General features: G+C 41.1%; 2 protein-coding genes across 2 annotated transcripts; one reads left to right on the top strand and one right to left on the bottom strand.

The window, feature by feature from the left end:
- Positions 1-4: 4 nt before the first annotated feature.
- elp5 (elongator acetyltransferase complex subunit 5) lies at positions 5-2,892 on the bottom strand. The gene is made up of 8 exons (XM_014339181.2): positions 2,586-2,892; positions 2,441-2,501; positions 2,266-2,343; positions 1,326-1,537; positions 759-934; positions 580-675; positions 387-487; positions 5-274 (listed from the first exon to the last, which is right to left on the bottom strand). The coding sequence occupies exons 1-8, from the start codon at positions 2,638-2,640 to the stop codon at positions 166-168; spliced, it is 888 nt and encodes a 295-aa protein (XP_014194667.1). The 5' UTR covers positions 2,641-2,892; the 3' UTR covers positions 5-165.
- Positions 2,893-3,033: 141 nt separating this feature from the next.
- Positions 3,034-6,421, top strand: phf23b (PHD finger protein 23b). Its single transcript, XM_005939667.3, has 5 exons — positions 3,034-3,569; positions 4,814-4,845; positions 4,953-5,045; positions 5,166-5,781; positions 5,893-6,421. Exons 1-5 carry the CDS (start codon positions 3,542-3,544, stop codon positions 6,084-6,086), a joined length of 963 nt encoding a protein of 320 aa, XP_005939729.1. The 5' UTR covers positions 3,034-3,541; the 3' UTR covers positions 6,087-6,421.
- Positions 6,422-13,883: the final 7,462 nt, after the last annotated feature.

The raw sequence follows: 13,883 nt of genomic DNA, 5'->3' as shown, positions 1-13,883 counted from the left end.
AACATAAAGTTTATATTTTTAGAAAAAGTGAAATGATAACGTCTCGTACATATCCAACAGATAGCACACATGAAATAAGTTTAAAGCATTGAAAGCTTTTCAGTCCTTCAATGGCAAAAAAAGCAGATGAAACGTGGATCTTCAGCAGATTTTCCTGCCTTAAATCTAAACATCAAGATCATCATCAGGGTCCTCCTGGTCGTAGTCATCGTTGGCATCGGGCTCATACAGAATTCGACCGGAACCTGGGCCCGATTGCAGCAGAGCGGTTTTCCTGCAAGATTAAAAGAGAACTGTATCTTTAGGTTGTTTGTTAAAAAAAAGTTTTAAAAAGAAAGAAAGAAAATCAACATATATTAGATGTGGTCACTGAAAAAAAGTCTGACTTCTCTTTGCTGAAGACAAAGGGAAGAGCAAGTTTCTCCTTGGCCTCGCGCTCTGTGTCAGACAGGCGAATGTTGAAGGTCAAGTTAGCTGTTGGGTCCGTCTACAAGACACAAAAAGGACACTTACGTCATAACAGGTTTGCTTATTTATCCATATAATGTGTGAAGCTGTTGTACACATGTTACGCTGTACCTGCTGTTCCTCTGGTTCAGTCTGTCTGCGTCCAGCATGGCTGGTTTTACTCACTACAGTAACTGAGAAATCCCCTTTGATGCTGAATATCTCCTCCTAATGACAAAAAGCAGAACAATAAATATTTCATAAAAGTTGTAGGAATTTAAAATAGTAATTCAAGTTCAAGCTCTTCTTACATCTTGCGTAACTTTCCCCGACTTTGATCGCTTTGTTATTTTTGCCACTGCTTCATCTCCCTTCGTTCCAGGGGCCACTGTGATAACTGAAGTAGCTAAGTGGCAGACGCTTCCCACAGTACCCCTCTGGTGCATATCTGCGTGGAGCAGACCAATAACAGCTCTCACGGCTCCCCCTAATGAAAACAGAACGTAATCGTTAAACAGGGGAAGTGCTGCACAGCCAACTAAAAATAAGCCACCCGTGAAGGACTGTGAACACAGAGAGCCTTTTATCCATAATATGCTTTTTAAAGAAAGATAACCACTTAATAGATTTTTGGGGGTGAAGCCAAGACGAGCATCTTTTCTGCGTTACGTTTTGTTTTGTATTGCTGCAGATCGCACAACAGAAATGCTGATGCGATCCGATTTGTGGTCAATTAGGCTCAGGGAAAGATGGGTAAAAGGTCAAAGCATTAAAAGCATGCTCAGATGCTGGGAGTCAGACCTCCTCCCATTCTGTAAAATTACTGAAGACATGGGCCTTAAATCACACACACAGAGACACAGAAGATACATTATCACCTTTCTTAAGCTGCTGAAGAGTCTTGCAGACAGCAGGTGGACTCATGTGTCTCAATATCCATGACAGCGAGTCGATTACTAAAGTCACTGGTTTGGGGTGTGATGTTTGTTTGAGCAGATGAGTGAGTTCCTCCACACAAAACTGGTGAACTGTAAAAGCCGACCGATTAGTCCACCCAAGGGGGTCCGTATAAGCACTGTGAAAGTGCAACCTGAAGTAAAAGAAGCACAAGATGAACGTTTGATTCCATGTTAAAGATCCAGAAATGGTGTCAGCGGAAGGAAGGCTGTCAAGAAGATATTGTTAAGGAAACAGTGAGAAAGGGCTGAGGTATGCCAGATTACACAAGAACTTGGCTGAAAATCAGTGGAAACAGGTCTGATAGAGTTATGAATCCACATTTGGACTTCCACATTACTGAAGCAGTGTGGGACCATCTCAACAGCAAACACAACAAAATCTAAAGAAGACCTTTGAATGTCCTTCCTAAATACTTAAAGAAATTGCAAGAAAGCTGCATGAGAAAGTTCAGGCTGTGTTGAAAAATAAAATTGACTGAAATTTTAAAACATCAACTTTAAAGAATTTTGAAAACTCAGTTTTTGCCCTGAGAAGGCAGGGACAGAGGCCTTCTGAGGAAGAAAATAGTCTGTTGTAATAGAATCTGCCATGTGCACCAAATACATCAAGTATTTCCTTGTGTATCATGTTTCCATTTAGCTGTCCAATGTGTGGGTCTTTGGTTAGTCTATATATGGTATATGGCCATAAGAAAAAACATATTACACACTCCTTTAATGGAGTAACAATGGCTCACACTGGAAAATATTGAAAGCAGGTACTGTTATGCATTTCGCTTGGTAGATGAAGTAAACTTTTAAGCAAAATCACATCATTTGTTGTTGATCAAATAACTGTTTCAGCATTAAAGTTCAATACCTCTGAGTAGATGCTGTTAATCCATCTTTCAGTTCTTCCTCACTGACATCAAAACCAAGCACGTGGACAGGTTCTTCTCTAAAATCATAGCACAGGTCAGTTACTGTTTAAGCCAATACACAACTTAGACATATTTTAGGCAACAATAGGTATACAAGGAAACACGGTTACATACTTGTTCAATGCGGCACTGATGAAGCTCTTAAGTAGGTGCTGCCCAGAATAACTACAAGAATCTATGAAAGTATAAATTACATCAATTAATGTCATCATTATTGATAACAATGTATACTTATGGTCGACAACGTTCACATATTTACCTTGTATTATAAGAACCGCCCCAGTATCAGTGCCTTGCAATAGTTCAGACAACATGGTAGCATCAGCTAGTTAGCATGCCTCTGCTTCACCGCCGTTTAAAACATGAATACTTAAGAAAACATGAGTAATTTGCCTTCACGAGAACGACATAGCTTAAAGCTAACAATTATAAGTACCTAAAGTCGCTACAAGTAATGTTTCGCAGGAAAAGAAAGCTTTCCCTGTCCAGTGAAAGTACAGCAGATTTCGCTAGCTACTATGTTTGGGGTGGTTAGAGTAAATAAAAAAAACTTCGTATCCCATAGTTCCCTGTGACTTCAATCGTCTTCATGAAGGAAAATGTAGTTTATTAAACGTTTACGCCCGTAAACGCGTTTGGTGAAAGGCTGAAAACTAAACTACATTACCCAGCATACACTGCAGCACACCCTTCGCTGGCAGCCTCAAGAGGCTTCTGCCGCGCACGAAGAGGACCGTGCGGAATAAAAAGCCCCAACTTCGGTCGTTTTGTATGTCTACGACGAAGAAACGAAAAACTTCATCGAGGGAAGTTTCCGTCATGGATCTGCAGTGATTCGCAGCGTTAATTAAATGAAAGTTTACACTTCTGTTGTGGTTAGATTAGTGCACTGACGAAGAGTGGGAGATTTGTGAACAAGCGACGGTGGTATTAGTATTTTGTCGGGCTAATAGTGTGGCGACAGGTCGGTGGTGGTTTGCCCCCCGTTTGGGATTCCCCCCTCGAGGGAATACAAGGACGACTTCGACAAAGTGTGGAGTTTCTTTGAAGGACAGCATCTTCGATCCTCCACACACTAAGCTTTCTGCTGCCAAAGTTTCCCGGTGCTAAGGTGCAGCCACGCCGGGAGAAGGCGCAGAGCGACGGCCGCCACTCTCCGGCTAGCTCGCCTGCTGTTTCTGCTTCTCGGATCGAGGCCGTGTCGGCGAGGCGACAATGCTTGACATAATGTCTGAACACCAAGGTATGCTTATGGGCTATCAACAAAACCCAACGAAAAATAGTCCTCACTTGATGTTAATCTGTTCATCGCGTAAAGCTGTCGTTTTGAGGACAGTAAGCTAAAGTGAGTTACGGCTAACGTCGTTGTTGCGTGTGTTGTAATAATGTCACAGCTCGATATTGACCGACAGTCGGACGTGTTGTCGTTAAACTACCATGAAAGTTCTTTAAAAGTGAAGACTGTGTGATTCCAACTTTTTGTACAGTGATTGTAGTTCATAGATTTGACGTTAACATTTATTACACAGTTCCCGTTAGCTTGCTAGTTAATTAACGCGCCGAACCACATAGCTTAATAGCTGCATAGCCACGGTTGCAAACCAACTCACCGAAGCCTCTCTAACGTGTCAGTTGAGATAACATGGCTTAAAAATATAATTCAGAAAAATGCCCCCCCTTTTTTGGACATAAGCTCAAACTTCAAAGGTAGCCAGCACGACACGCCCGATTAACATTAGCCGATAGCACAAAGCTATCTCTGCTATGGAGCCTCCCACTACTGTATCAAGAGAGCTACCTTGGTTTGCTAGCTGATCAAGAGGCTGTTAGCCACAAGACAACCCTTAAAAATATCAAATTAAGCCTTCGACCACGCAAAACTATCGTTGTAAAAGCTCAGTAAAATGAAGTTACTTTCTCTTGCCCGTTTACCGTTAACGCTACAAACTGCATAACATTCAGTTAGCTTCCCCTCTAAACGTCACCTAGCATTAGCATACACACAAAATGTACCAAAAGCATGGTGTCCAGCAAACAGACGCGTTTTTAGCAATCCAGTCAACTTTTCCTTATAAACTTGGCGTGAAAACAACGAACTCTTCTTCCAGAGTGATTTTTACACACCCACTAATTTTGTGAAGTTCAAGCAGTCACAAAGTGACACCGGTTGCGTTGTTTAAGGACGCACAAGTTGTCTTGAAGATGTTAGTTGGTCTTTTTTTTTTTTTTTTTTTTTTTCGCTCAATTGACCTTCAGTCAAATATGGACGTTATTTTAACGTAGCTTTTACAAACACACTGTTTTCAAATAAGACCAGCATGCGCTTCATCGTTTATAATCCCGATTAAGGTATTGAGCCGTGTTAGCAAGCTAATGCTAGCATTAGTCCACTCTCTCTCGGCAACGGTATGCTTTGTAATGTAGTGGCTGTTAAGCAGTTGAAAAGTGGTCACTTGTGACTTACAGACTTTTTTTTTTCTTCAACAGATTCACTGTTGACGTGTAAAACGGAACCTCTGGTGAGTATTTTTATCATTTGAGCACTTTATTTGAATCAGCTGCCCTCTGTTGTGGAGGGCTGTGTAGGTTAGCTTCACTCTCTTAAACAAAGACATGTTTCCTGTAGCCCCCAGAGAAGAAGAAGAGGACTGTTGAAGACTTCAACAAGTTCTGCAGCTTTGTCCTGGCTTATGCCGGTTACATCCCCAGTCCAAAAGAGGTGAGCTGTTGCTTTTTTTTTTCTCCCCCCCCCCTCCTCAATTTTCTTTTTAACATATCATATTAGATGTAGTGACTACTTTGCAGTTTTGACAGAAGATGTTTTTGTCTGCTTTTATAGGAAAGCTCGTGGTCCCCAACATCATCCAGCTCTGCACACAGTTCGGGGTTGTCAGCAGATGGTGGAGGTGGAGGGAGCAGCTCCAATGGCAATGCCTGGGCAGATGGGGGCTCCGACATCCACACCATCCATACATTTGTCCGCAAAGCTCGAGCAAATAAGGGCAAAAGTATTCGGCGTATGCACTCTGACAGCACCCTGCTGGATAAGATGCAGCTTAAAGACTCTCTTTATGAGACCCAGGCCAGCACTAAGGGAGAGCGCAAGAAGGACAAAAAACTGAAAAAGCTGTCACTGGATTCTGCCATGGGAGCAGCAGATAGTGGTAGCAGCGAGGGTGAGAAAAGAGCCCGCATCAAACGCAGCAAGAACTCAAAACAGCCCAAAGCTAAGAAGCTCAAGAGTTCAGCTCCTCAAAGCGAGACTGACTCCGAGGCACGGAATACGCACTCCGAGGTACGAGCTGGCAGGGAGGAGCTGCCGGGGCACGGGGGCTCCTCTTCGAGCATGCAGAGCATGGGGAAGGTGCAGCCAGATGAATCCATCAGGGAAGCAGAAATGAGCTCCAGTGAGGGTGAGACATGGATCGCTGATGAAGACATTATGGTGGAATCGGGTAAGACACTGTAATTTTGACCTTTTGTCTGTTATTTACTTGGTGGTTGCTTACTTTGAACTAACTCACAACCATAATCCCCCTGTAACTCTGGTCTGTTTATCCACACAGGGGATGATTCATGGGACTTGATCACCTGTTACTGCGGGAAGCCATTCGCGGGACGGCCGATGATCGAGTGCAACCAGTGCGGCATATGGGTGCACTTGTCATGCGCAAAGATCAAGAAGTCAAACGTTCCCGACATCTTTTACTGCCACAAGTGCAGGGACTTGAGGCGGTCGGGACACAAAAAAGACACTTAAAGCTGAGCAGGACTGGAGAGGAAAAGAAGCGTTTGATCTGTTTTTGCTGTTGTCTGACACTTAACTTTCTTTGATGCCTACAGCCAAAACAGCCTAAACTATCACCTGGAGGGCAACTGTAAAGTCAGTTTGTTGGATTTCTTTCGACAATCACAACCATTCTTATTTATCCCTCACGTCTAGTTTTTGTTCCCCCTTTTGCTACTGTGAAGAACTGGGGAAAAAAGGCAATATTGACAGTTCCAAATCATTTTTAAGTTCTTAATTGACGTCAGCATTGATTGGCTTTAGTATTACAGTTCTGGTGATGTGCATATACTTTTTTTTTTTTTTTTCTCTCCTCAATAGTTCTCATATTGACTGAAGGTCCACTTTTGACTTGTAAATTATTTCTTGCGCATATTGACAAATTAGTGAAAACCTTCTCCTTTGGTCTCCGGAGTACCACCCTGAGCTTGGTCCAATCATTCCCAACCTTAAATCAAAACAACACATGCAGAGTTGGGGAGAGGGAAGCCCAGCTTACATTGTCAGTTAAGAGGTGGATAATGTCACTCCCGTTATTACTTTATACGCACGTCATAATGCTAGACGGGCAGTTCGTTTTGGTTTTGATCGTACTCTGGTAGTTTGTGTTTAGCTTTTTCTTGGGTTGTCTTTAAGCCTCCTGAAATAAGGAGTTTCAATTCATTGACTCGGATAAGATTTATCACTTTGCATCTTCATATGCATCTAGTTGTACTCAAACTATCCTTTCAGCAGTGCACTTTTAAAACCTAAATACACCCCTGCCTTTTTTTTTTTTTTTTTTTTTTTTTGGAAAATTGGGGGCGGGCCTAAGATGAGCTACAGCTAATTAAAACCGGACTTGGTCATGTGCATTCATGACAGCGTGCTTAGTGTTTCTCACAGTCCGGCTTATTAATCAGTTAGCCATTAACCGTGAGTCAGTTTTTACTTATGTGTTTGTTTGTTTTTTGTATTTAAATCATCTGATATCGGGGCGGGGGGAACATTGCTGTAAGACGACTGGTTTGTTGCCGTGCTTTACGATGTCAAAGTAGCTCTGAGGCGCGTTTATGAATGGTTGTTTAAAAAAAAATATATATATATATATGTATTTTTTATTTCTAGGCTTTCTGAGGAAGGGGGTGATTAGAGATGCACCCCGCATCAGAAAAAGGACATATGATTGTCTCACATCGAGAACAAAGTTGTAGTGTACAGAAAACAAGTTGAGGCTGTCTAGGTTGTCATTTTGTTTATGTTGTTTGGTTTTACCATGTGCGTTTTTTTCTTTTGTTCGTGGGAGAGTCATGGTAAGTCTCCAGTAGCAGTTGCATTCTCCGTACAACTTAAAATTCTGTGTACATATCCTGTTCTTTGACAACTGTACATATGTGAAAGTGAAGAGAGAATACTCAAGCAAATTCTATATTTTCTGCAGTCTGATATTGTTTTGTTTTTTTTTCCTTTAATTGTAGCTTGAAAAATAAAAGTCTTTGGGAACATGCTGGTTGAGTTTTTTAATTTTCTTTAATAAAATGACACACAAAAAACAAACAGTTACATATCACATTTTGTTAGGTGTTGGCACACAGCAGTGTTTGTCAGGTTTTGTCTTCTACCAGCAGAGGGCGACAGCTGGCAGGAATCTCACTCGTTAGTATGGCACAGATACTGAATAAATGCCAAGTTATACAAAAATTCATGCGTGATATTTAGTAGGCTTTCTAGTTCTGATAATCTTCCCTGTGGAGGTCTGGTTCATCCTGCAAAACAAATATATAAATGCTCAGTTCTTCATATTAGACAAGTGCAAGGTTTTTAAATTATTAATGCTGAAGCATTGTTGTAGTGGCTAGAAATGGCTACCAGTGTCATAGAAAACTTACACAAGCCATGAAAGATGATAACTGCATATGTAAATAGGCCATTCAAGCAATAATGGCTTCAATGACTCAAGCACATGCACACATACATATATGTATTTATGTATATTTTAAACTATTTATTAGATATTTGTTCATAGAATACAAGTTTAGGAATAGATTGCTTTCTTTGCACTGAATGGGACAGCATATAGTTCTGTTTGCATATTTTTTACTTTGCAGTCTGCTAAAAATAATCTGAATAATAACTTCTGTTTAAAGCTAAAGCCATCGATGTTTCAGGCCCACATGTATACTTTATGTATCAACAGTGCGAGTGTGTTGAGCTTGTGGCATTTAAATGTCGCTGCAATGCAGGTTATTTAGTGGGAAAATGGGGATAAGTGTCATTTGCCGCTCACCATTCGGGTTCTGAAGCTGGATATTTGAAAGCCGCCAATGGGGTCCAGAGGAGCGACCTTCCTCCTGTAGAGAGGAAGGCAGTCAGAATTCAACACAACATCAGGGAATCAAATACGTGCAAGCATCAAATCAAAAGACATCATTTGGCTCTGGACTGATCATTTGATCTTCTCATTTTTACATCAGAATTACATGTATTTTGGCCAAGAGCTAAAAATCTTCAAAAGCGTTAAGATATTCATCTTCATCTACTTGACTCCAAATTTACAAGTGTCCTTTGTTGTAAATTACATCATAGGATTAATACATCTAATATAAGTAACAATCATCCCCATAAATCATAACTTGTCAGTTTATATAAGCTGCATAAGCACATAGTTGCTGTATTTACAGCTAATTTGCACTATTTACACCGTTTCTCTATCACGTGTGGCTGTATAACCAACTGTTCGACAATATCTAGAGCCATTTGTCCTAACCTCTTCTCATTGGCTTTCCGGGTATGCTGGTGCTGGTTCGGGTGCTGCCGCTGGGCGGGAAGGTGTTCTGTCGGGGCGATGAAAGTCTCTGACTGAAAGGAGCCATTGTCCACATCTCCCACCATCCCCCCTGCGTCACCCACAGAGAGGTCGCTCATGTCCAAGTGATCGAACAGGTGGGAAAAGACTTCTTGGTCCATTAAGGTGTCCTCCTGAGGACGTAATCAGATCATTCAATAAGATGGCAAAGGATTAAATGCCAGTAGCTGTTTAAATTGCTTGTCCGAAAGTGGTAATAAATTTAATGTCTGTTAATAAAAAAAACAAAAAGGGCTTACCCTCTTGTTTCTGGATCTGCTTGGTATGACAGCAGCAGATATCTCCTCCAGCAGCAGGTAAAGAGCCAGGAAGGGCAGCATCCATCTAGAGCCAAGCATCTGAACAGCGCAAAAGAGAGATTGTGAGTCTTGATTCCCTGTAAGGGTGCAGTCACACAACAAAATGAATCTGAAAACAAACCCTTTGCTCACCTTAAAATCTCTGGTTTTCTCTTTGGATTTCGACTCTAAGCTGTCTCGGGTCCAACTGTGCGTCTCTGTGCGGTTCCCTCTCTGCTGACCAGTGTGGAGAGGAGGGTATTTGTAGCCATGCTTCCAGGGTGGGTTTATATTTTGGGACTATTATGGGGCTGTTTAGGCTAAGTGTGTGTATGTGTGTGTGTGAGAGAGACTATGTGACTTCAGACATGCCAATTAAACCTGCCGCCTCGCTTCCTTAACATCATTATTGTCAATCATTATTGTCAAAACCTTAAGAGATTTTAGGTTCAGACAACATGCCCTGACACACTTACATACAGCTACACACACACATGGCTTCGGCCCCACCACGCCCTCCTCCGCTTTCATTATTGCTGCTGCGGACAGATGAGAGTATGATAAGACCACTTAGTTTACAAGCTCGCCCGGAGTAATGCATACCCTCAGGCTTTACATCCTCCCATGTCATTTATGCAGGCATGAAGCTGAGAAGCATGAGTGAAAACAACATCTTTATACTCTTTACACTGTATCACATCGAATGCTCGTCAGCCCGGTTTTTACAAAAGCAGAGATTTAGGTGGAGTTACGAACCGTGAAGTGATCTGCAAATGCAAGCATGTCGATTTCTTTAGGATAAGATAGCTTAACATAAGATAACACATACTTTATTTACTACTATGTCACGGCTGTCACAGAAGAAAATAGCTCAAAAAACAAAATTACACTAAACAAGGAGCTCAGTTAAGACAAAAAAGCGAAAAGCTCAGAATCTCAGTGTGATACAATGAAGAGCTTAAATGTAAAATCAATGCAGGTATCGTGGTATGAGGTAGTAATCTGTCCTCGTGGCAGTGGAGCTCAAACAGGTGTTAGACAAAGTCTTCAGCTGCATGTGCGTTAAGTGGAGCAGAGGCTGGTCAGGATCCAAAACCACTGACCACAGCTGGAGTCATTTGAATGTCCTCCGTGTCATCTGATGGAGGAATCCAAACAATGTGTTGATTCAAACTGGATTCAAACAGCACCAACAATGACGAATTCCACTGACAGATCCACTGACGGTTCAATATTCAGGGAACCGAACATCTCCACTGCTCACCCGAAGTCCTGAAGCCAAGTACGGTCACACTGTGGTCGGAGAGTGGGTGTAGCAACATCTCACTCCATCTTTGTGTTGGCATTGTCTCACTGAATTAAGCAAGGGCTTCCTTGAAAAGGAAAAAGTCATTTGGGTGGCATCATATGTTCCTCCTAAACCTGCACATATTGTTCAGCATTAGTGGTGCCTTCACAGATGTGCCATGTGCACTGATGTACCGCCATATCATTGCAGATGCTGTATTTTGAGCATACAGCATCTGTGAATGTTTGAAAAACAACAACACAATTTTTTACTCACCATTTTAAAAGACAACTTTTCCACCTCGCCTTAAAGGAACTCAGGCCCAGAGAAGACACTGCTGTTTGTGGAGACTGTTTTAACATTTGTGTGTAAAGCAACTATATTCTTTGAACATGGTATTCAGAGGTGCTCCTAAGTCCGTGCAGTGAATTCAGCTACAGACATCAAAAACTCAGCTTATGCTATTTCAACTGCATTACTCTGTCAGGTTTCTATAGACTTCATTTTCTTCAAACAAGTTCCTTTATGCAGCCTATAGTTATCAGACTTCAGCATACAGGGAACTTATTTTGAAAGAGTTGAAAGATTAAAAGACTTTTGCTGCACCGTGCAAACATCACATGACAAATAGCATCTCAAATGAAGGTTCATTCTCTCTCTGATAAGAACAAAATATGCTGTGCTCCTTTTGCTCTCTGCTGGAAACCGCTATCTGTTTAGCATCCACCCAGTGAACACATAACTTGCTCAGTTCTTACAGAAACCCATTTAAATGCATTTTGCAGTAAATAAGTGTATCTAGGTTACCTAATCGATCATTAATAATTACTGATAAATGAAAACTGTAGTAAGTTTACTAATTAATTAAAGTATTTGTGTAAGTCAGCTTGTTTTTGTGTCGTAAATCCCCAAAGAAAAGGACCCATCCACAGCAATCAGAGATAGCATCAGTGTGTGTGGTTATCTAAAGCACTCTGCTTCGCCCGACTTCAAATCACCACCCCACTGAGACCACACAGACAGCCCTCTCCACCCGTCTTCCTCCTGCTGCAGAAAACAAAACACAGGAGAGACAGTGTAGCCGGGATGGATAGAGATTGGCAGAAGATCGGGTGGGGCTGGTGGGGGTCTACTCGAAGGGTATGCGCTTTGAGACACGTTTTCACTTTTCCTCTTTTTCCGCCCTGTCCTAATTATTTCTATTTTGGGACACTGAGGCTCACCAAACATAGAGCCAGTGTTGATAGATCAGTCATGTATAAATAAGCCACGACAAGGCTGGCAGCATGTCAGCACGGGCAGAGGCCAGATAGGCTGCACTGATTACCCCCATTATCGGGGACAGGCCTCATTAGGAGCCTCGAGCTGGGTGTGCGACTGTACGTGTCCTTTTGTTACAACACAGGACCAAATGTCCTCCCGAAGATGTAAGCGTGAGGATCATCTTTCAGATGTTAGGACATTTTGTTGGCTTTCGTGTTTAAGAGGTTACAGGTTTCAGTAGAGAGGATTGGTTAGAGGCTAAAGGTTAGGATTAAGCCAAACAAATGCTCCTGCGTCTTCGGTTTTTAAAGATGTGCTACGATACGACTACTTGCACTTGATCTGAGCCTGTTTTTTCATTTTGAGACTGAGAGGAGTGTAGTGATGCCTAGGCAAATTTAATCATGTTTAATAGCTTAATGTTTATTGAGTGTTACTGATTTCCTATTCTCAAAAAATAAAAAAAATCAATCAATCAATAAAGCAAATAAACCAGATCACATAAACCACAATGCACACAGTAAAATTTGCACACACAAAATTGTCATTGTGTGTTTTTCTATCCAGTGCATTGGCAGTGTGTTTGGGATCATTATCATGCTGAATAATGAACTTGTCGCCAATCAAACTCCTTGGAAATGGTACTGCATGGTCAACCAAAATCTGATGGCACTCTTCTACCTCCATAATTCTATTAATTTATACAAGATCTCCAACACCACTGGCTGAAACGCAGCCCTCAAGCATGACAGGTACAAGAACTGGGTTGGAAATGAGTGAAAAAGCAACCAATGAGCAAAGAAAAATCTCCAGAAAGCCTGGAAACTATTGCTCATGACCACTTTTAAAAAGAAAAACTAGTGGTCTTCTATGTCTGGCTCATTGGTAGCAAAATACTAGAAATAAGTGGAGGCTTCACAATTTTGCACAGTACAGTGATTGGTAGTATGTGTCCTGTGTATGGCCCTCTCTCTCTCTAACTGTGTGTATGAGCTGACACACTCCGCCCCGTCTTTTTGCCCTATAAGTATCAGGCATTGCAGCAGGTCCCAAATATAAACTCGCAGAGACGATCCTCATTCACAAAAAATATTAAAAAAAAATATTAAAAAAAAATTTTTTTTTTTTTTTTTTTTTTTTTCTCCGATTGAATCTGCATTGAAATGCAATGTAAGTTCAGCTATTTGTGTTTGTGTTTTCACACAAAGAGAGATGAGCAGAAATATCAAAATGAGCAACGCACGTCAAAGACATTTGAGTTTACCGTGAGCTAGCACAAGGTGAGACAGCCAAAACAAACCACACTGAGCTGCTGATGGGAGCCATTTCTATTTCTACTTTTATACAAACTACTCATATGTTTATTTTTGGCCTGTTCATTTTTTTAGGACACTTTAGTTGCCCCATAAAGTCCAACGTTTTGCATCAGCTTATATATAGCAGCAGCAGTACAAGATCTTACCAATGTAAAATTGGTGTTTACCGATTACTGAATCTTAGAATTAATCTTAATTTAATAATTTAACTGAAAGTTTCCATTCTGCTTATATAAGTATGACTATTTTGATTTTTGGTTCAAGTAGCCTACATTTTACTGCTAATCCTTCCTTGCTTCTATGAATACTCGAATTTCCCCTTATGTAATGTTTTAAATTAAGTTATTGCTATTTTTTAACTTCTTGCTATGTTTGAAAAGCAAAAATATAGCATTGGAAAATGCTCAATAAGAAGAACAAGTTAGTTTTAAACATTATATTTTGAGTTTAAGTTTATTTTTACATTGTTCTTAAAGCTGGATTAATTGTACAGGGTGGGCCATTTATATGGATACACCGTAATAAAATGGGAATGGTTGGTGATATTAAAAACCTGTTTGTGGCACATTAGTATACGTGAGGAGGTAAACTCTTGAAGATGGGTGGTGACCATGGTGGCCATTTAGAAGTCGGCCATCTTGGATACAACTTTTGTTTTTTCAATAGGAAGAGGGCCACGTGACACATCAAACTTATTGGTAATGTCACAGCATGGGAGATGGGTGGTCTCGTAGGGTGTCTTGCATTGAAATCTGCTGCAATGACCTGGTTATCTGCAAT

This window comes from Haplochromis burtoni, unplaced genomic scaffold (assembly GCF_018398535.1).
Source record: "Haplochromis burtoni strain Fernald_Lab_line unplaced genomic scaffold, NCSU_Asbu1 Contig_260, whole genome shotgun sequence".
Taxonomy (NCBI): domain Eukaryota; kingdom Metazoa; phylum Chordata; class Actinopteri; order Cichliformes; family Cichlidae; genus Haplochromis; species Haplochromis burtoni.
This window is presented reverse-complemented; position numbering and strand designations above follow the sequence as displayed.

Bases quoted from the DNA above. Each gene is read 5' to 3' on its own strand.
- elp5 (XM_014339181.2), bottom strand. From the start codon at position 2,640: ATGTTGTCTGAACTATTGCAAGGCACTGATACTGGGGCGGTTCTTATA. The intron at 2,344-2,440 runs GTATGTAACCGT...CTATGATTTTAG, and splicing joins ATCAGTGCCGCATTGAACAA to AGAAGAACCTGTCCACGTGC. The intron at 935-1,325 runs GTGATAATGTAT...TGTTTTCATTAG, and splicing joins TCTTCAGCAGCTTAAGAAAG to GGGGAGCCGTGAGAGCTGTT.
- phf23b (XM_005939667.3), top strand. From the start codon at position 3,542: ATGCTTGACATAATGTCTGAACACCAAG. The intron at 4,846-4,952 runs GTGAGTATTTTT...TGTTTCCTGTAG, and splicing joins CGTGTAAAACGGAACCTCTG to CCCCCAGAGAAGAAGAAGAG. The intron at 5,782-5,892 runs GTAAGACACTGT...TTATCCACACAG, and splicing joins AGACATTATGGTGGAATCGG to GGGATGATTCATGGGACTTG.